General features: G+C 40.9%; 1 protein-coding gene across 2 annotated transcripts in view; it reads left to right on the plus strand.

Moving 5' to 3' along the window:
• ACAP2 (ArfGAP with coiled-coil, ankyrin repeat and PH domains 2) overlaps positions 1 to 19901 on the plus strand; it is a gene marked incomplete at both ends in the record, with an annotated part of 56303 nt that overhangs the window by 7285 nt on the left and 29117 nt on the right. For both annotated transcript variants that reach the window (XM_079539826.1, XM_079539827.1), the window contains 7 exons: positions 7545 to 7602; positions 9345 to 9464; positions 10815 to 10868; positions 13730 to 13788; positions 14286 to 14469; positions 15917 to 15961; positions 16948 to 17043. In XM_079539826.1, coding sequence (XP_079395952.1) covers positions 7545 to 7602; positions 9345 to 9464; positions 10815 to 10868; positions 13730 to 13788; positions 14286 to 14469; positions 15917 to 15961; positions 16948 to 17043 — 616 coding nt within the window. The remainder of the gene's footprint in view (positions 1 to 7544; positions 7603 to 9344; positions 9465 to 10814; positions 10869 to 13729; positions 13789 to 14285; positions 14470 to 15916; positions 15962 to 16947; positions 17044 to 19901) is intronic.

The raw sequence follows: 19901 nt of genomic DNA on the forward strand, positions 1-19901 counted from the left end.
CTTGCAGGATTCTGTCTGAAAATATTTACAGGTGATGTGAGATGAGAAACCTTTAAAGTGTCATTTATAAAGAATATGCAAACTCCTGTTTTATTGGGAAACAGCATACCTGCAATCAGCTTCAGTGGAGGAGTGAGGGCCTGGGGTCTCTAATCTCCTGGTGACTGAAAGCTGTGGGGGAAGAGAGAGCTAAATGTACCCAAAGTGTATTTAAACCTTTTCCAAGGCTGCGGGTGTGCTGTATGCATTTTGTAGTTTTTGCTTTACAATATTCCAAATGCTTATTCTTTTCGAATCTATTGCCTGTTGTCACTTATGAGAGGAATGAAGAGACTCACTTTTGTGACTGTGAAGACAGTAAACTTGAGGGAAGCACCCATCCATCATGCATGTTTGTTCTCCTCATGCTTGTGCTTTCTGTCATCTTGAGATTGGATTCAATTGTCTTCTTTAGTGCAAATGCTGAGGCACGAAGGGCAAACAAAGATCATCACTTTGAAGTAATGGTATCTGATAAAACCACAATAAAGTCACTCATTTGCATGTCAAATGTGGTTATTGTATGCGTGTGAGGTCTGTATGTGTCAGCACCTAAAAGCTGAACAAAAGTTTCAGGTTAGAGCTCATCTACTGCAAAACTGCTGCAACCTCCCATCTGACTTAAACAGGACATCTCGATTTTGAGGAAACACACTGCAAAATATGTGTATTTTTGACTTGCTGAGAGCTGTCTGCACAATGCAGCTAAAACTTTCCTCTGGTTTCAGTACAGAGGATCCACCTGATTTAACTAAATTCTACAGAGCTAATGCTCCTTGCCCTTTTAATACCCCATAAGCTCTGTTATGAAGGCATTGGCCTCTTATGGTGATTTGAACACGACAGTTCTTTTCTAACAGTGGTTATGTATAAACTAGTTGGGAAATTAAAGGTGAAAGGGACAGATATTGCCTTATTCACCTGAAATCTAGGATAATGCAACACCCGTACAGACACTATAGGAAATCTGGAAGTAATGGCCTTTCAGTAACCTCAGAGCACTCTGATCTTCAGGAGGAGTTGTGTGCAGGTGTGTAAGTCATGCTGTGAGCAGTTCTGGACATCTTTGCACTGAGGAACTTAGACCAAGGGGACCTGGTGGTATTTCCTTTTTCTGTTTTTCAAGCACTGGTAACTTGTCTTTTACATTAGCTGCATCTGAGGTACATAAGGGGTACCTTCACAAATCGGGAATTAATTCCTCTATTGTTCCTCTGACTTTATTACTTCTGACTTTAGAGTCGTGTCAGATTCCAGCATCTGACTTGGAACTCCAGAACTTGAGGCCAATAGTACATAGATGGTGAGCTGTTCCTGTCTTTTCTCCTCGGCAGTTGGCTGCTCAATGGTAATGTTTGTGTTTTCTTTTGCTCACCTTTCTGCATAGCTGTGCTTCCAATGCTGAAGCCCCTTATTTCTTCTGCTGCTTCTGTGTGAAAGCTCTGAGCTGCTGAGATTTAGAAGATGGGAGCAGTCCTGTGATGTTTGCAGATTTTAGCAATGAGAAGTTTTTGCTCAGCACCCTCAGTATCTGGAGCTTGTTTCTGCCTTTTTTGTTGTTTTACTATTTTGGGATGATAGAACTGCCTCCTTATCTCATAGTAAGGCCTCTTAGAAAGCTTTGGACTCATTCCTGGTTGGCGTTACCAGTCAAAGCTGTCTGGGACAGAGATTGTAATGTGTACCTTGAGTGCAACAAAATTTCCTCCTTTTGGGCAGTTACTTCATCAGGTTCATTATCCTTTAACCATGTGTAGTCCTGCAATAAAGAATAAATCAGGTGAAGCATGCATCTTAAAGGGGTTTGTCCTGTTTTGTTGCAAGCTCATAGAAAATCCCTGAAATTTCAGAGAGGAAATAGAGTGAACATTGTTTCTGATTCTGGTTCAGGTTGTGAAGCTTTTCTGAGCTATTGATAAAACATTTTGTGCTAATGACTGAAGAATTAATAATGCAAGGCATACTAGTGTGGCTGAGGCAGCTCATCTCAGCATGTCTTGGAGCATTCATCATCTGTCCTGCATGGAGGGGCTCCGTGCCAGCAGGGAAAAATCTTTGTGGTGCCAAACCAGTGCTTCAATGGGCTCAGTGACAGGCTGCTACAGCCTGCTTTCTTCAGCCCACACTCATGGTTGTGGGTCATGCCAGAAGTCATTCAGCCACTTTTGTGTGCATCCTTGGTGTTAGTCATGGTTTTGGGGCCTGTTGGTCAGTGTGTGACTTCTGTCCCTCAGTGTAACATGCTTCTTTTTAACCTGTGATTTTCTAATACCATTTCACCAGAAGTGCACCAGAAGTATTCCTTGTTACCTTGCTGAGTAAGTTAATTCTAGGTACCTTCTAATATCCAGTTGTAGATGAAAGAGGTCAAATAAAATGCACAGTGGAAGGAGGGAACAGTTGACGAGCCTGAGGCTAGATCTTAAAGGTCCCTTCCAACCCAAACCATTCTATGATCTGCCATCAGAGGGATGAAGTAAAGAACTGGTGGAAGCCTCCCGTTTCTCTGTGCAGTGGCACTAAGCCCTGTTGAAGCGTGTTTCCCCAGGCCTTACTTTTACCTTCAGCAATTATTGCGTGGCCGTTTTTAAACCTATGTGCAAACAATTGTTTAGCTTCTCAAATGTGATAGCAAGGTGCAACTGCTCATACTTGCAGCTTGCAGTTTGTCCTCTCATTAATGTCTGCTGGCCTTTCTGCTGTTATGGTGGACTCTGACAGGGAGGTCAGAGAAGAGATGTTGCTGAAACCATCAGGTGCATGCCCTCATCTTGCACTTCTGCATCTTATCCTATTGCCACATTTTTCACAGTTAGTAGGAGTTCTTTTCAAGTTGTCCTTAAGGTGTTTTGAAGTTCTCTCTTATTCTTTCTTGAAAAAATGTAGTGACTTATTTGCTCCTATTTTCTTTGTCTTTAAGAATGCAGAATGCAGTCACTGTTACCAGTGATTCATAAACAACTCTATGGCTGATTTTGTTCCAGTTGGATAATTGGGATCAGGACTCATTGTCTTAGTGACCTTTGAATGAATCTCAGTGGGCACTGCACAGGTTGAAACCTCAGTTTGGTATCATAAAATGGTAGCATGAGTGCTTGGTAATTTCAGTTCATTCCTGTGCACATCTAGAGCATTGGGATGCATGGATAGCTTCTGTATACATGGGGCTGTATTGAGAAGTTAAAATGATCATCACTTTTCCTTTAGCCAACTAAGAACCAGCTTTATCCAGCTCTGGCCTTGCTGTTAGTGAGCTGTGCCTCGTTACAGCTTTTCAGGCTTCCAAATGGCCTTAAAGTTTAAAACAAAATGCAATGAAGAGGATAAAAAGCAATTAATCACCGTTCCGTTTACTTGTTGGTTCACATTCAGTCATCTTCATCCATGCAAGGCAGAATTGTTCTCCACTGGCAGTGGGGCGCAGTAATGCTTCCTTACTGACTGCTCTCATGTGACAGTACTGCAGTGGAAAAAATAAAAAAAGGGAATATAGTAATGTGTTCTCAAGTACTTTGATTTAGCTATTGACAACTTGTGGCTAGTATTACATGTCAGCTTTGTGCTATTGAACCACAGTAGAAGTGAGTTGAAATGGTATGGCATCTGCAGTGAAATCAGGTGTGCAGTGGGGACGATTGTGTACAGAATATGTGCAGGTAGGAGACCTGTGAGATCTGTGTCTTTCCAAGATGTGAAGACAAAGCTTCAGCACTAATATTGTTGGATTTATAATGGTGAGAATCTGCTGTTTCCACCACAAACCCTTATACATGAAGATATGCAGAAATCTCAGTCTGATTACCATTTTCTATTGTGTGTTTCTGTTCTTAAAGTGCATTTAGGAGGTGAATATTGAGATTAAGATTTAGGCTTTAAACTTTCTTTCAATAAAATGGGGGGGAGCCCATGGGAAATTATTAATAGGCTGTTATTCTTTTGAATAATTTGTGATACTGGGCTGTATTAATTCTTGAATTAACAATAATCATTAATCATCCACAGCATATTTGGCTTCTCCAATTTGTTGCCTTGCATTCAGCATCTGGTACATGATGAGTATCCTGCCTCCTTGCTTCCAGGAATGCAGTGTTAAAATGCAAGATAGAGTGGATGGGATGAATGAGTGGAAGGCACAAGGCTAGCCATGGCTTTGATGCCACGCAGATATTTGAAGAACAGCTGCCTTTATGAGCCTTGACCACTGCCTTCTTTTACACTGTAAGGGTAAGGAGGGGTCATACAAGCCAAGCAGGCACTTGTGTGTCTGTGGGTTGCTGGCCTTGTGCTCAGCAGTGCGTGGTGTTCATACCTGGACTAAGTTAATTCCTTAAGATGTGCCTCCAGCTCACGGCCTGCAGGTGACTGATTCTCCTGGAGCAGAGCTCAGCTGTCATCTTCCTTTGGTTCCTGGGGTTTTTGGTGTCCGTCCCCGCAGTTCTGAGCCTGTCCTTCATCACCTGCAGAGCCAGGTATCCAGTGACACCGTCCTGTGACACTGTCCTGCTGCCCAGAGCCACCAAGTTGGGTTTTGAGTTTCCTTCCCTTGTCTCCTATATTCCTTCTGCATTGCAGTGTGGCTGTGCAGGAAGCTGTATTCTAGCAAATGCCTGTGTTTTAGGAGAGGCAAGGAGAGGAGGAACAGCAGTGGAGAGAAACACGTTCCTGGGAGTCCTTCTTATGGAGCATGAAGAAATCGGGAGACTGCTCACTTACAGAGCTGTCCCCCACCCTTAAGCAGCTGTTCTGCTTTTGTGCTTGCCATGCAGTGTTTGAACATCCCACAGCTGCAGATGTTTGCCTTTTGTTCGTATGCTGAGGCAGATTTGAAGAGCTGATCCTTAATCCTGATGCCAGAGCCTTTTGGCCAAGATTAGCCTGACGCAAACCCTGGTCCCAGCTCCCGCTTTGAAGCAGCAGCATTCCTGGTACTTGTCACAATTGGCACTGGGTCCTCAGTGTTGTTTCGTGACCATTTCCTGTGTTTATAGCTGGAGGTTTTGTTTCAGCTGAAGACGTGGGATTTACTCAATCGTGACAGTTTTCAGTGAATTTGGATCCCTGATGCAGATGTTTTAGAGAAGGAACTGCACCTTTGTGTTTTGTGGCTTCATGAGCTATTAAATTAAGAAAAAATAATGTTGATGTAGCACAGGTCAGGTAAAGGGTTTTTAATGTGTTCCCTAACCCAGTATGAAATTAATTTGTCTGGATAGATGGGTACTTTCACATTAGTGTGTTATTGGGTGTCTGTATCTCTATTCTGATAGGAGGGCATGCTCTCCATTCTTAAGCTCACAATCTAGTGTGTGTGTGTATGAAAGTAACTCTTCTACTTGTTTTAATGTGATGGAAATGGTGAAAGATGCCAGTTCAGTGCAGAGAAACAGGGAGAAATGGAGAGCTGGGTTCTGGAGCCCTCTGACCCGTGCCCAGGTGTACTGTCCTGTCCCTCTGTCCTGTGGCTGTGGTGATGGGCCAGCCTGAGCTGGGGGCTGCAGTGTCCCACCTGCAGGGAACGGAGTGATGGAAGGGCTGTGTGTCCGCCCACCCCTGAGCACAACTGCAATTGCTGAGCAGATGTGCTGTCTTCATTCTGCTGCTCTAACTGCCCTTATCTCCCCTCTTAATCTCAAATCTCTCTCCAACTTTTTAGCTCATTAAGTCCTGTGGAGCTGGAATTCCCTGCTAGTTAAGCACACACAAAACATTTTTCTTATCAGATCTTGCAGCGATTCTGTAAACAAACGACTTAATCATGCTTTTCATGTCGATGCCAGAGAGACAAACAAAATTGGTTGCACTGGTTGTAAGCAAACTAATACAAACTAATATTTTAAATATTGAGATGTTTATCATTTTTCTCCCCTTTCTTGAAGTTTCTGCTTGTTTGTTTGTGTTCCATTCCATAGTTCTTTCGGAAACAAAATTCTGTTCTGTAGGCTGAAATGCAAGTTAGCTGTTTATGGAAGAAAGAGAAGAAAGTAAAATTGCCCCCAAATCCTTTTATGTGTGAAGCTAGAGAACAGCAGAAGCCAGAATGTAACTGCTGGGGAATGTGCTTGGCTATAGAAGGAGGATGTCACTGTGGGAATGCCTTTGGATACTGAACAGGAATGTAATTCTCTATTGGGGTGACCTGCAAAGGGCTGGGAATGTCATGCGTAGTATTGGAGCACTGCAGGCAACTGGTTATGTTTTTCAGATCTGTTCTTTTAAAATAAATAAATAAAATTGCTTTCCCTTAGTTTGGGGCTGAGCCAGTTTTTTAATTTTTCTTAATTCTTGGCTTGAACTCATGTGAACTGGAATGGAATTAGCAAGAAGAGACAGTAAAGCTGTGGTCCCGTGTGCTCTCTCCTCAGTTGAAAGCTGGCTGAAGGAATTCCTGCTCCGAATTGTAGCTCTCTGCCCGTCTCACTTTTTCCAGGAGGAGGTTTTTGGGGGGAGCAGAGGGGATGGCGGCTGAAATGTGAGATTCATCCAATCCAGTTTTCCAAAAACCAATGCAGAAAGCTTGCTGTTCCCTCATGCTTTCCCCAGGACTCGCTGCAGTGGGTGAGCAGTGTGCCTCTGTGGGCTGCTAGGGGGGAGAAGCTGACAGAGCGAGCTGCCCCGGGATGGGACAAGGGCTGGGAATACAGCTGTTCCTACCGAGTGTTCTGTAACTCGAGAGCACAGCCCCACTGGGTAGCTTTTGTTGTGTAGCACTCGTTGCCAGAAATGAATACATGCAAATCCTCAAGGCAGTAGAGCCTGATGAAACTTACCTCATGAACTCTGAGCAAAGCGCCCTCCTTTCTCGGTCTCCGGTTGGTTTTTATCCAGGTAGCAGTAAGGGAGGGGGTGTCAAAGGAAAATTCGGCCTTCAAACTAAAAAAAGTTACTGTTTAGAAATGCTTTATGAATGCAGCATTTGGTGGAAGCTGGAATTTGACTGGCCCAGAAGATGGGATCAGCCTCGACTTAGAGGCAAGGGCTGTAACTGTCGTGAGCTGTACTGTAAGGCCAGCTGATAGTAAGAGTGGTATTTTTTATGCTCCTATTGCTGTAGTTCTGCAGAAAAAGGGATGAGAGGACTGTTGGCACCAGGAGCATCACTAAAGGATTACAGAATTTCACTCAGAGTTAGTTTCTTTCCTGTGTTATTTTTATAATGGGCCACTGGCTGTCCAGCAGTAGAGGAAACATTTAGATGTGGCAATCATAAAGGTATGACACAATAGGATCTCAAGCCATTCTTACTAAGCTATCTGACTTATTACTGGTATTATTTTCTGGTAATGTGATTTTTCCCTTTTCTTACTGTCTTTTCTTTCCCTGCATTTTCGGTTGGTCTTTTAAGTTTCAGGTGTAAGACAGCACAGATTTCAGTGAAGCTGCAATGCCAATAAATGGGTTAAATGGATGTGTCCTTATCCCTTCCCCCACCTCCCAGAGTATTTCTTTTTTTTTTTTTTTTTTTTTTTTCAATCAAGTTTTACATGGAAACATTTTTAACCATGCAGGGCAGCTTTAGAAGAAGTAGAAGGAGATGTGACAGAACTGGAACTGAAACTTGACAAGGTAAGCTTTTTAATTCAACAGCGTCTGCTTTGGGGGAAAACACAGGAACCTTGTTTAGGTTTGTGTAATTGAAGTCTGCAGCTGGGAAGTGGCAGCAGCTGCTGCAGAGGGGATGGATGTGGGCTGAGCACACAGCGGGACCCCGGGGATCCCAGTTTGGGTAAGGCAGCAGCAGGCAGCGCGGCTGCATCCTGCAGCTGGGGCTGGGCTCGTGCAATTCCTGCCGGCCCTCTGGCCAGGACCCTTGCTTGCCTGTGGCAGCCCCGTGAGCTGCAGGAGAGCTCCATCAGCTTCCCCAGGCTTTGCTGTCCCTGATCTGGGAACTTGGGTTTAATGAGAACTGCGTGCTGATCACATCTGGGGATCCCTCGTAGTCTGCAGGCACGGTTACGGCTTGATATGTGCTGTGTATGCATCCACCCGTCCTGCAGCCTAGGGGTCTTAACTGCTGAAAGATTTGTCCTGCTTTGTGCATGTATGTAAAATGTACGTTGTGCAGCACGCCTTCAGTGCATTACAATCCATGTGTGTTTTCTTTAAACAGCAGTATGTAGAGGCTTTTTTTCTTTCTTTGCAGCATTTTGTGTGGCTTGCTTTACTTTCACATCTACAAGAAAACTGTTTCTTCATTTTTTGCTGAATGTCTGAATTTATTTTCTGCCGGTGATCTGATATGGCAGGCAGATGCCATTTGCTGATCTCCTCAGTTGCTTTTAGCATACGAACCTTTGCTCCAGCGCTTGTGGGTTGGCTGCTGGCAAACAAATGAAGTCCCTGTAACTCCAGAGGCTTTTCCTTTTCTTGTAACACTGTTTTTAGGTTCGTGGTTAATAGTGTAACCATTTGCTTTTTCAAAATAAATCGAGGATACTTAATTTCAGCTGTCCGGTGCCAATGATAGCGATGCTGCTGGCTGCAAGGGGTGATGAGGCACACGAGTATTTAAAGACTACGAGCATCTGTCTTGGAAGTTTGTGTTTCGCACCAGTGTAGGAGGCTCATTTGAAGGGCTGGAGGAGAGTTCTCCAGGATCTTTCCTGCTCCTCCAGATTTCTTGCAGGAGTTCTGTGCCAAAAATACAATTTTCTTGTTCTTTTGTTTTGCATGCAAAGTCCCTTCGCTCTTTACCCTGGGACAGTGTCCTAGCGTTTTAAAACAGAAACAACCAGAAAAGCCCCTTTTACTCTCCTGGCAAGAGAGTTAGTGCACAAGGGGAGTATTTAAGCAGCGTAATTGTAATGTGAAGCATTAGTGATTTAGTCTAATGCTTTAATCTAAAGCCAGCTCAGTGTGTGAGCTAGATAACTACGGCCTATAGTTGGATGGCAACCTTGTTGCTTGGTTGGTCACCTTTTTTTCTACAGAAAAGGTTGAGACCCAGGCTGATGTAATGTGGTAAAGGTAATGTGTTGGGAAGGCTGTAAGTCTGGTGCGATGATGGTCTGGGCAGTGTTTTCTGTTCTTTTTTTTTTTTTTTTTTTCCCCTAACATTTTTTCTTCTTTTGTTTTTGTGTTGTGCTCAGCCTTACTGTCCCACAGTTGTGATTTCTGGACTAAATTATATGCTGCTGCTTCTTCCCTGGAAGATGGACAGTGTGCTCAGGATAAGGAGCCATAAGCAAAAAGTAAAAAGAAAGTGGAAAAGAAAGATTATGTTGGTGGTATTTAGAGAAAGTGAAAACAAAACAAGCAAAAACCTCATAAAAACAAACATCTTACTGTATCATTTTTCTTCTTTTTAGCTGGTAAAGCTTTGTATTGCAATGATTGATACTGGGAAAGCTTTCTGTTTGGCCAACAAGCAGTTTATGAATGGAATTCGAGACCTCGCACAATATTCCTGTAAAGATGCATTGGTGGAGGTAAGTTAGTGGTCAAAGTGGATGTAGAAACATGTAACTTTAGAAGGGCACACAGTGCAGCATTCAGCAAGGGAGGTAGCTGGGGTTTATGCTACTGAGCTGTTGCTGGTTTTTCTTTGGAGTATGCCTTAAAAGTGAGCTTTCTGAGCTGTGGTGCATTGCAAATGCATGTTTCACTTCAGCATTAACCTGTAATGACGAGGGTTTTTCAAACTCCAGAGCATCTTAAGACAGCAGTAGTCATCTCGGGAGGAGTGGAGCAGTGAACAGGTGTGCCCTGTTTATTTTGTTGTAGTTGTTCCAGCTACAAAGTGTAAAAGCCAGTTCTGTACAGCTGAGTTCCTTGAGTTGATCTCTGGGGAGTTGGGCCTCGCATGCTCTGATCCATAGACACTTAGAGTTTAAATTCACAAAGTTCACGTTGATGAAGTTGTAACTTCAGACTGATGTCTTGATAAGCTAATTTGGGAAACAGTATTTCCCGTGTATTGGTGTGAAGTGAGTATGAAGTTATGTAATGTGCAGCTATAATTACGTGCACATCTTGTATATCGTGCACGTTTAATGCGTATTATGTAACAGCACTGATTGCAAGTATGCATCTTCACACTGGTTATATGTAATGCCTGTGGGCTCCTGTATGGCTTTGAGTGTTGCTGAAGCTTGTTGTCTTGAAGCTTACTTGTTTAAGATGTTGTACAGTGACAAAATCCCCTGAATTTGGCCCTGTTTTACTTCTAATCAATTGTTACATTTTTTTATTCCAGCTAGGTGGTTCCTTTTTATTGTTAGAAAAGCTTTTAGCCAAGGGTGTTAGGGAGCCTTATTTTCTGTTTCTAGTTGATACTTAATTTCTACAACTTCGTTTTAGTAGTTCTAACCATACCAGCTGTGAGGCAGCACTTCCTGCAGTAAATGTGTATGTCTGGATGATTGCAACATACTAACCAAGCTTTTGGTGTTACTTATAAGCTTTAATAAATATGAAGTGGAGTAATATTAAGTTTTTATATTGTGATTAGAAGTTATATTAGGTTTATGTTGTGTTAAATTATGTAGGCTTTGCATAGTTTAGTCAGCTTAACTTGAATTTTTCCTGCTTTGCTTCAGTTTGGTCCTTTATATACAGGTAGGTAGCAAAAACATTTTGTTTGGGTTGTTTGTAGCTTCAATAGATTTACTTTATGATATCCCTGTGTTCTCCTTCTAACAAAATGGTTTCAGTTTGAATAATCATGTGAAGGGAAACCTTTTCCTAAGTTCTTTACTTTAAAGCTGCAAGCATTGCTTTTGTGTTGTGTATTTAGTAGGACTGAACTTAAAACCACTTTGTTTTTTCTCTTTTTACAGGCTAATTTGACAAAGTTCTCTGACACCTTACAGGAAATGATCAATTATCACAATGTAAGTGATTTTTGGCTGGAACGTAACCTTGATGGCTCAACTCCAGCTACACTGGTGTTCTTTTTTTTTCTGTTTTCTTCTTTTCCCTTTGGCCCCTACTGCTTCTCTTCTCTTTTCCAGAAAAGTGGTGGAAAGCAACTGAAGTATCTCCAAGTGCTGAAGATCTGTAGCGTTTTCTTTATGGCACTAAGAGCTTAAAATGCAATTCAAACAGTTTGAGCTGAAATTCACCTTGTTAGCATCAACCTAAAGTTGTTCTACAAGCTGCGGTGTGTGTGTATGTTTTGTTTGAGATGCTAGCTTAGAAGGGAAGAGAAACAATGGAAGTTGAATTTCTTTATCTTGTATAGTGAAATAAAATTATAGCTTGAGAAGAAGTGGACAGTGAAATTTTGGCAGAGAGAAGCAATGCGAAGGTTCAAAGCAGCAGACATAGAAAAGGATTCCTTTCATGTCAGCAATTTCTTCAGATTAGAACAGGTGGATCCAGCTGGCTCTTAATCCATTGTTCTTGCTGCTGGTTGCCCTCTTAGCCATGTCTTTGCTCTATGGTGTGTTTCTTTTGACACATATGCCCTAGGCCCCATGTTCCTACTTTTATTCTTGTACTACATGATTGTGACTTGCAGTACTTTGGCTAACATCATGCATATTCCAGCTCTTCCTCTGGGGCAGTTTGAGTGCAGATAGCAAACAAGGAGACAAAAGAAGGCTTTGCAGACGGAAGCAGAGCTACTTGTGAGTTCTGTCCTGCTTTTCCCCTCTGTTTCCTTGCTGTGCTCAAGCATGGGCTGAGTAGAGCAATGGCTCTTGTCAAAAGGCACAAACGTAAGAAGTGAGGCATGGCATAGGATTTTAAAGTAGAGCTTTGCCAGATTTACTCTGTGGCCCTGCTTAGCTTTGTGTGAATCTACTTAGTTCATCAGGACTTATGAGCTCAGTGCCAGCTCTGCTGCTGACCAAGTTGGCAGGAGAGCTCTTGTGAGTGAGGGGAAGCTAGAGGAGAAAAGAAGAGGAGAAGCAGGCTCTGTCCAGAGAAAGAAGGGAAGGGGTAGGAGAGGGTCCCACTGAGATGTGAATTACTGCCCGTTTTTCAGTATGTGTCTTTGCTACAGAAAAGGCTGAGACCCAGGCTGATGTAATGTGGTAAAGGTAATGTGTTGGGAAGGCTGTAAGTCTGGTGCGATGATGGTCTGGGCAGTGTTTTCTGTTCATTTGGTTTTTTTTTTCCCCTAACATTTTTTCTTCCTGCTTCTTTGTTCCTGTAAGTGGAATTCCAAGGCTGATGCTTCTGGGAGTCCAGTCATCAGTGCAGTTCCATCTGGTTGCATTCTTTGTGTATTGATCTTGATTGGTGCACTCCTCAGGCATTGGCACACTTAAATGTCAGCAGTGGGAGTAGTCCCACTGTGATTTCCAGCTTGTAAAGAAGCACTCTATCTGTTCTTGTTATCTGGGTTTTTTTTGCTTTTTCCAAAGTGAAAACACAAACACCATCTTCTAGATGCTCCTAATCCTGCTGTTAGATGTAGGATAATTGAGGTTGGATGAGGTCTCAGGAGATGCTGGTCTGTCTGTCTGTCAGCCTGCCTCAGGTGGGGTCAGCTGTGAGGTTGGGTGAGGCTGCTGAGTGTTTTTATCCTGTTTGGTCTTGAAAACCATCGAAAATGGAGACTGAACAGTGAGTGTAGTACCACTGTTAATGGGTGGCTTGAACTCAGTTGTATTTTCTTCAGCGTTTTCTTGAAAGAGGAAAGAACAAGCTGCTGGGTGCTTTGCTCTGCAGTACTTGGTATTGCATAGTTGATTCTGCTTGTTTTTTTAATCCTAGATTTAGCGTATAGGGATATTAAGACTCAAACTGAATTTTGGATTTGTTCTTTCAGTAAGATTATTTCACACTTAAGTCATTACATTTTGGAACAGTTTGTGTTCAGTTGGGACAATCACTTTTTTCTTGTATTCTTTTGACTTAATCAGGATGTCACAATCAAGCATATAGCTCAGCATAGCAGCAAAACAGAAACTGCCAGTCATCTTTATAAGACAAAAACTGGATTTAAGTTAGAATGTGGGTCAAAGCTGAGTTGTGTTAGTGACACTGTGTGAAGAGATTGTAATGCCATCAGTGCTGCACTTGGACTTGAGTCCAACTTCCATCAGAACAGGCTGGAACATGAGGTACACTTCTGCTCTGACATCACTTGCTAGATTTTTTGCTGTTGCTTTGATGAATGTGATTCCAGTCTACTTTTTGCTTTTGTGAGTTGAAAATCTTAAGGATACATCTCAACATCTCTGTGCCATGCCAACAGTGTGTTGCTGCAGGTAGACATGCAGCAGTGCTAATTCTGGCACACTGACTCCAATCTCTTTTCCAAAGGTGCCCAATCACTGAAAATCCAGTGATGCCTCTTTCAGAGGAATTTAGAAAGTTGTTACAGGTGTTACATCAAAAAACAACTTGAGCCACGGTTAATTTGATTACCTTTATACCTTCCTGTATAAACGTTTATGTGAGTATGGACCAATGTCATCAGTCTGTGTTTATTGCTATCTATACTGCTTTCTTCTTTTTTTTTTTTTTTTTTTTTTTTTTTTTTTTTTTTGCTACACAGTGAAGTTTGGCAAAGATGTTTTTAACTATGGAAGTGCTATATAATGTGAAAAAGTATTCAGTTTGACACACAGAATACATTCAGAAATTCTTGTCTTAGAGTTTCAAAATGTTGAGGAAAGCAGTGGCTTAGGATGGATTGCGGGGTGTAGGGATTCCTAAACAGTGTTGATGTGCATCTCAAAAATGAAAAGCTATGAACACCCTGAAGTTACTGAACTACGTATTAATGCTTTTCTTTCAGATCCTGTTTGACCAGACTCAAAGATCAATTAAAGCACAGCTTCAGACTTTTGTTAAAGAGTAAGTTACTTTGCACTTGTTATGGGAAAACCATAGATACAACTGAATTAAAAGCATCTGATGTGAGTGAGTTGGTGAAACATCTTTCCTGAAACTCACCAGCTGTAAGTTGAGAAGAGCATGTTTTAGTTTGTCAAAAATCACTCTAAATCTGAGAGGCTTTTGTTTCAGCTGCAGAAATGTTTAAATGGAAATGGTTCAAATTACTAACCATAAATTATTGCTGTCATTCTCCAAGTTTAGAAGAAAAGTGCTTACTAAAGCTTTTCCCACTAAGTAGGAGATACACTGATGTAAATTTCAATTTTTTCCTTTCCTCAGAAAGAGGACAGAGAGGCTGCAGTAATACTTTGATTTCTTTATTTGATCTCAGCATTTGTTAAAGAATGTGAAAGCCAAGAAGCTCGCTGTAACAGTCACAACACAGGCTGTTTAGTGAATCTTTAAGCACTTTGTGCTTTGGAATTCATTTGCCATCTATCTTTCCTTCGTTGCAGGGATATTAAGAAATTTAAAGATGCAAAGAAGCAGTTTGAAAAAGTTAGCGAAGAAAAAGAGAATGCTCTAGTAAAAAATGCCCAAGTTCAAAGAAATAAGCAACATGAAGTAGAGGAAGCAACCAATATTTTGACTGCAACACGGAAGTGTTTCCGGCACATAGCTCTGGATTACGTTCTTCAGGTAAGTGCAGCAATAACGCTTTTCAAACTTGACATCTCTGACCTAAGTGTATTTTGTAAGTTGGCTGTGCTGTAGTTCCTTAAATATTTAAAATATAAACTGTAATCCAGCCTAGCAAATACTAATGGCATGAATCGTTCTGGTGTGGCAGTGCAACCTATTAGTGGGGTGTAGGGAGATTGGCAGCCACTGCTGTAGACTGGGTCCTTGTGTCCATTGACCTGCAGCTCATTTGTCTTTTGGAATTTGTGTGTTCTAACGCTGTACAGTTCCTATGATAAAGGTGCCTTTATAGAGCAAGGCAAAGTTTCAGCATCTCTTAATTAATGCAGGCAAAAAATGAATTCACCCTTAGGAATCCCTTCTGCTTGGATGACTCTTTTCTGCTGGAAGAGCGGCTTCACAATAACAGTCTCTTTGCAGCTGTATTGACTTTGAACTGCATTTCAAATCCCTCGCTTTCCTCTTATTCTCTCCCTTGAGCTGGGGGTTTGTTCTGTACAAATTTAATTATTTTCACTGCAGACAGTTTTCCGAAATACCAACTGTGGAACTATAGACCTACATTCTGGTTTTGGTGTAGAATTACAGCCTGGTTTTGATTATAGCTTCACTAAGCTTTCCTGCTGCTGGAATCTTTGAACTGATACAGAGGTGTTAAATTACAAAATTACACATTTCTTTTCCTGCTGTATGGGGCCTTTAAATCCAAGGCAGGTCTGGGTGGCAACTTTGAGGATTAGGAGACAAAGAAGATAAAATTAAGTGAATGTCAAGAATTAAATCCTTCTATTTATATAAAGTGAAATAGCTCAAGTTCTAGGGCAACACCATTGGCCAGTTGCTTCAGCCAGTTTAAAAGTACAAGTATATGCAAAATGTGACTGAAGTTACAGTGATCTTGTTTGTTTCAGTGACTGGGGGTTCTGGAACAGTTTAGAAAGTGTCAGCTGAAAGGAAAAATAAATATGGCCCAGTCTATTCTTTGTCTCTGGACACTGAAGGCAGTGATGCTGCCAGCAGCATTTTTAAGAGATTGGTGAGCAGGATCAGCTCATGCTGTCAAAAAGAGGATTTGAAATGTTCAATTCAGTTTCTTGAAAATGGGTACAAATCTTCCTTGTTTCAGAGGTTTACTGTATTCCTTCTATACAGTGTGTAGTGTCTTAATTTTCTCTTCTTGCCTAAGGAAGTTGTGACTATTAGTGTAGAAGTCAATAGTTGCAAGCTTTCTATGATTGCATCACTTTAAAATCATTAAAAAACTCACATACAGCTTCTGCAGTTTTAGAAGTGCCATGTGAAATTAGATATTGAGTTATGCTTTTTTGTTGTCTTAAACTTTGATGTGATTATTTGGAAGTAATCTGAAGTTTACCCCTATGGGGGAAATTTGTAAGCTGAATAAAATCAGCAACTATCAGCAACTTTTTTCTTTTTTTTTTAGATCAATGTTCTTCAATCTAAAAGAAGATCAGAAATCTTAAAATCGGTAAGATGTGCTTTGATTTCTGTATAGGGTATATTTGAATACATCAAAATGATAAATGACTGCAAAGCAGTACATTAAAAATGTAATTTTACTCATGAAACATTACAAGTACAGTTGGCACTTTGATGATAGTCAGCTTGGTCTTTACTATAACTTGGCACAGAAACTTGGTTACTTTTAGCAATCTCTTGGTTCAGATTTGAACACTTTAATAAGGTTTTCATTGTTCTTTGAGATGTGCTGCATGGTTAAAATTGAACTTTGTTTGCCAAGAATTCTGCTATTTAAGTCTGCTATATTCATTTATAAACAATAAATACTTTTCATAGTCTATTCTAAGATGGATTAAGCTATTTGTACAAAAATGGTATTTTTAATATAAATAGCTTAGAGTCAGCTAATATACAAGATGTTTTAGTATGCTGTCTGCTAAATAGACCACAAAATTAAATGGTGCCTTTCTTTCAAAGCTCTACATTTGTATTTTCCTTAATTTCTTTAACTAGCACAAAGTTCTGTTGCATCGCAGCAGTATAGCTGCTTGTCGTTGTGCTCTAAATCTTCCCCAGTTGTTTCCTTTATGACTGGACAGTCTTATCTCAACTGTGTTCAGAAAAGTTGTTGTTTTGGATAGTTGGTAAATAAATCATGTAGTCTCTCTGTTGTACATATGCTAGTTGAACAGGCACTAATAAATTTTTAGATGACAGGAATTACTGTGGTTTTCTGTCCTTAATGCAAACATCTTCTGAAATATTTCATGTGGGTCTTTGCTGCCTTTACCTTGCATGTTTGTTACAACATTGAAAGCTGCACAAGCTGTTGACGTAGAACTGCAGGGAGCAACACAGCAGAAAAGAACTCCAGATTTTTTGCTTCTTTTTTTTTTCTTTTAAGTTCTGTTCACATGGAGTTAAGGAACATTTATGCTATATCTGATAAACGTTGAGCCTTTTTTAAATATCTTCTTTTTTTTTCCCCTCCAGATGTTGTCATTTATGTATGCCCATTTGACCTTTTTCCATCAAGGCTACGATCTGTTCAGCGAGCTTGGGCCCTACATGAAAGATCTGGGTGCACAGGTAAGACTTCAAAAATAATGCCTTATAAATGAACAACCCTATGCTGGTGTGGAAGAAAGGTCCATCTATGTACATGTGTAGGCATATTGTGGATTGATAAAACCAGCCTGAATTCTAAATGTCTGTCCATGTATGAAAGCAAATAAATGAGAGCAAACGGATGCATCTGCATTCATCTCAAGCAGTTGTGGTGCAGTGTTTATGACATTTTCTAGTTCTGTCCTGCCATCAAGAAAGGAAGAGCTGCTTCAGCTGCAGCCCTCGGCCTTTGGTGCACTAGTAGCAAGTTAAAGGTTCAGGTGTGTGACTGTCCTTAGCACTGGCTGGGTGCCTTTTATTCTTTCACATCCATCCATTTTGAGTTGTAGTTGTTGAACTCTAGTGCTTTGATAGTACAGAGTGTGTTCTGTACCTGTTTGGAAGAGGAGATGGGGAAAGCAAACAAAAGCTGTAGAGTTGGGAGTGCTTTATGCTGCCAGTCAGGTTTCATGTTTCTTTTTCATTGATATCATTGGAGTTAGGGTTATTTTTGAAAGGTTGATCATCCATTTTCTTCATCTATCTCGTACGGAGTTTTCTGTAACACTCACTTTGGTGCTGGTATCATAGCAACTAAAGGAGTTAAATATAGAAAACCCAAAGCTGAGAGTGTTTAATTTTTTTTGCAATGGAACAAAGCTGGATTGACATCCCTAAAGTTGTACAACTTGTTGAATTTTCCAGTGGCAGACATTGGCTTTTAAGTAACAGATACAGACTTGTAAATAGCTGATGAAAATGTAACTGCTAATGATTCTGCAGTTTGCTTTGGTTGAATTATGTGTTTGACAGGCAGTGAAGGAGGTATGGTGAGACAGAGGAGGTATGGTGAAACACAGAATAGGCATTTGTTAGATTTTTCTGAAAATACTCTTGGCTGTTTTTGTTAGTAAATAAATTCTCTTTCGCAGGTGAATCCTGTGCTCATATGACATTTAATAGCATGAAATAGTAAAATTTAAGCAATCTTAAGTTGTACAGTTGTGTGTAATTCTTTTATGTTTTCAAAACTACTGGTTTACATGACAGAACTGAGCATCTTCTGTGTTCTGAATATTTTAAGTCAGTGTAGTATCACTCATGGATCAGATCATTGTAAGAGAAGCTTTAATGACACACGAGTGATATGTGGTTTTGCATGGAAATTTTGATATTTGACACTTCTCACATGGAATGTGGTATTAGTTTAAAAACAACTGACTTGAATTTTCATTCTAGGGTAAAGATGCAAAAAGTTAAACATCTTACTCTTAGTTCTGCATAGAATACCACTTAAAAACATTGAAATAGTATAGTGTACGTTCACCAGTAAATGCAGTATTTTGAGGAATCTAATTTTTGAAGGCTAACCAATGATGGGTAGGAGGACTGGGATTTGGTTGAGTGATGTGATTGCCACAGTTCTCAGTAGTTGTTTGCTGTTTGTTGTGCTTCTGACCGGAGTGAAAAGAATAAGTTCTTGTCTGAGTTTTGGAACTGGAATGATGCAGTGCTGTTTTTGTAGTGAAAAGCAGGAGATGGAAAAAGATGTTGAGAATCTGAAAAACTGGCAGGGCCTGGACTTAGAAACACATGTCCCAGCTGTGTGGTGGTTCATAACCGTTGGGCTGTCCAATGTAAAGGTGTGAGACCCTGTGGTGTCCTTTTTTTTCTTTTTCTTTTGCTCTCATTTGTATCATTTCAAGCAGGGGAAAGAGAGCAATGGAGGACATGACCGGATTTGGCAGAGAATTCTGTTTGTGGTTAGGGGAGTGGATGGAGGTGATGTAAGTGGTGTGTAAATGAGGGGCTCTGTTAGTCACAGGGTGCCCTCTGCCATGTGACTGATATGTGTTACACGCTGTCCAGTTTCCTGCATTTAGGCCTGGAGTTGAACAGTGTCTGCCCCTCAGATGCAGAGCTGCAGGCTGCAGTGCTCCATAAGCAGTGTGGCTGTGTCACTGTTGAGTATCTGGGGATCGTGGAGTTGTGTTAACAGCTGGATAAAGCAGGAGCTCATCAGGCTCTGTAGCATTTTGTGGAACTACCAAGATAGTTGAAATGTCAAGCAATGTCTGTTTCTCCACCCCATTCCTTGTTTAAACATCAAAGCCTGAACAAACAAACTTACTGTCTAAGAGGATATCTTATATTTCCTGCCTTATTTTTCCCTTATGGTTTCAAAACTTTTATTTTTTTTATGGTGACATTATAGACATGAAGATAGCAAGCTTTTTTGTTTTTTTTTAAATCACTGATTTGGTAAGGATGATAATTTCAGTCAAATCCCTCTCTACTGTGACAGTGCAAAATCAGTTGTTTCTGAAACAAGAAGCAGTTTTTGAATGGTCCTAAGATGCAACGGAGCCTTGCTCAAGTAGTTCTGGTGACTCAATCAAAGCCACCAATGCAAAAGCCTGGTTGGAGCAATTCCCTCCTCTTTCTGGAAGGAAAAAATCACTATCATTTGCTCTTTCTAGTTTTGGCTGCTGAATCCAACGCTGCTGCATAGGCCAGTCAGCCAGCAGGAGCAGCTAAAGCATGAGTCATTCTCTTCAGAGACTGAGCACCAATGCGGTACAGGAGTCGCATATGCTTGGCACCATGCTGTTCTTTGAAACATTTCTCCTAAGGCTTACAAGAAATGTACACCTTTCATAGAGGTTAATTCAAGATGATAGGTGCAGTGCTTTAAACAAGGCTTCAATGGTTATTAAAGGTAAACACTTTAACCAGAGAAGTGGTTTTTTACTATGCAAATGAAACAAATCGTGCAATGTCTAGACATAATGTGTTCTATTTTTTTGTCAGTGTTATGAAATCTACAGAACCAAATTTCT

The sequence above is a fragment of the Tetrao urogallus genome, assembly GCF_951394365.1.
Source record: "Tetrao urogallus genome assembly, chromosome: 9".
NCBI lineage: Eukaryota > Metazoa > Chordata > Aves > Galliformes > Phasianidae > Tetrao > Tetrao urogallus.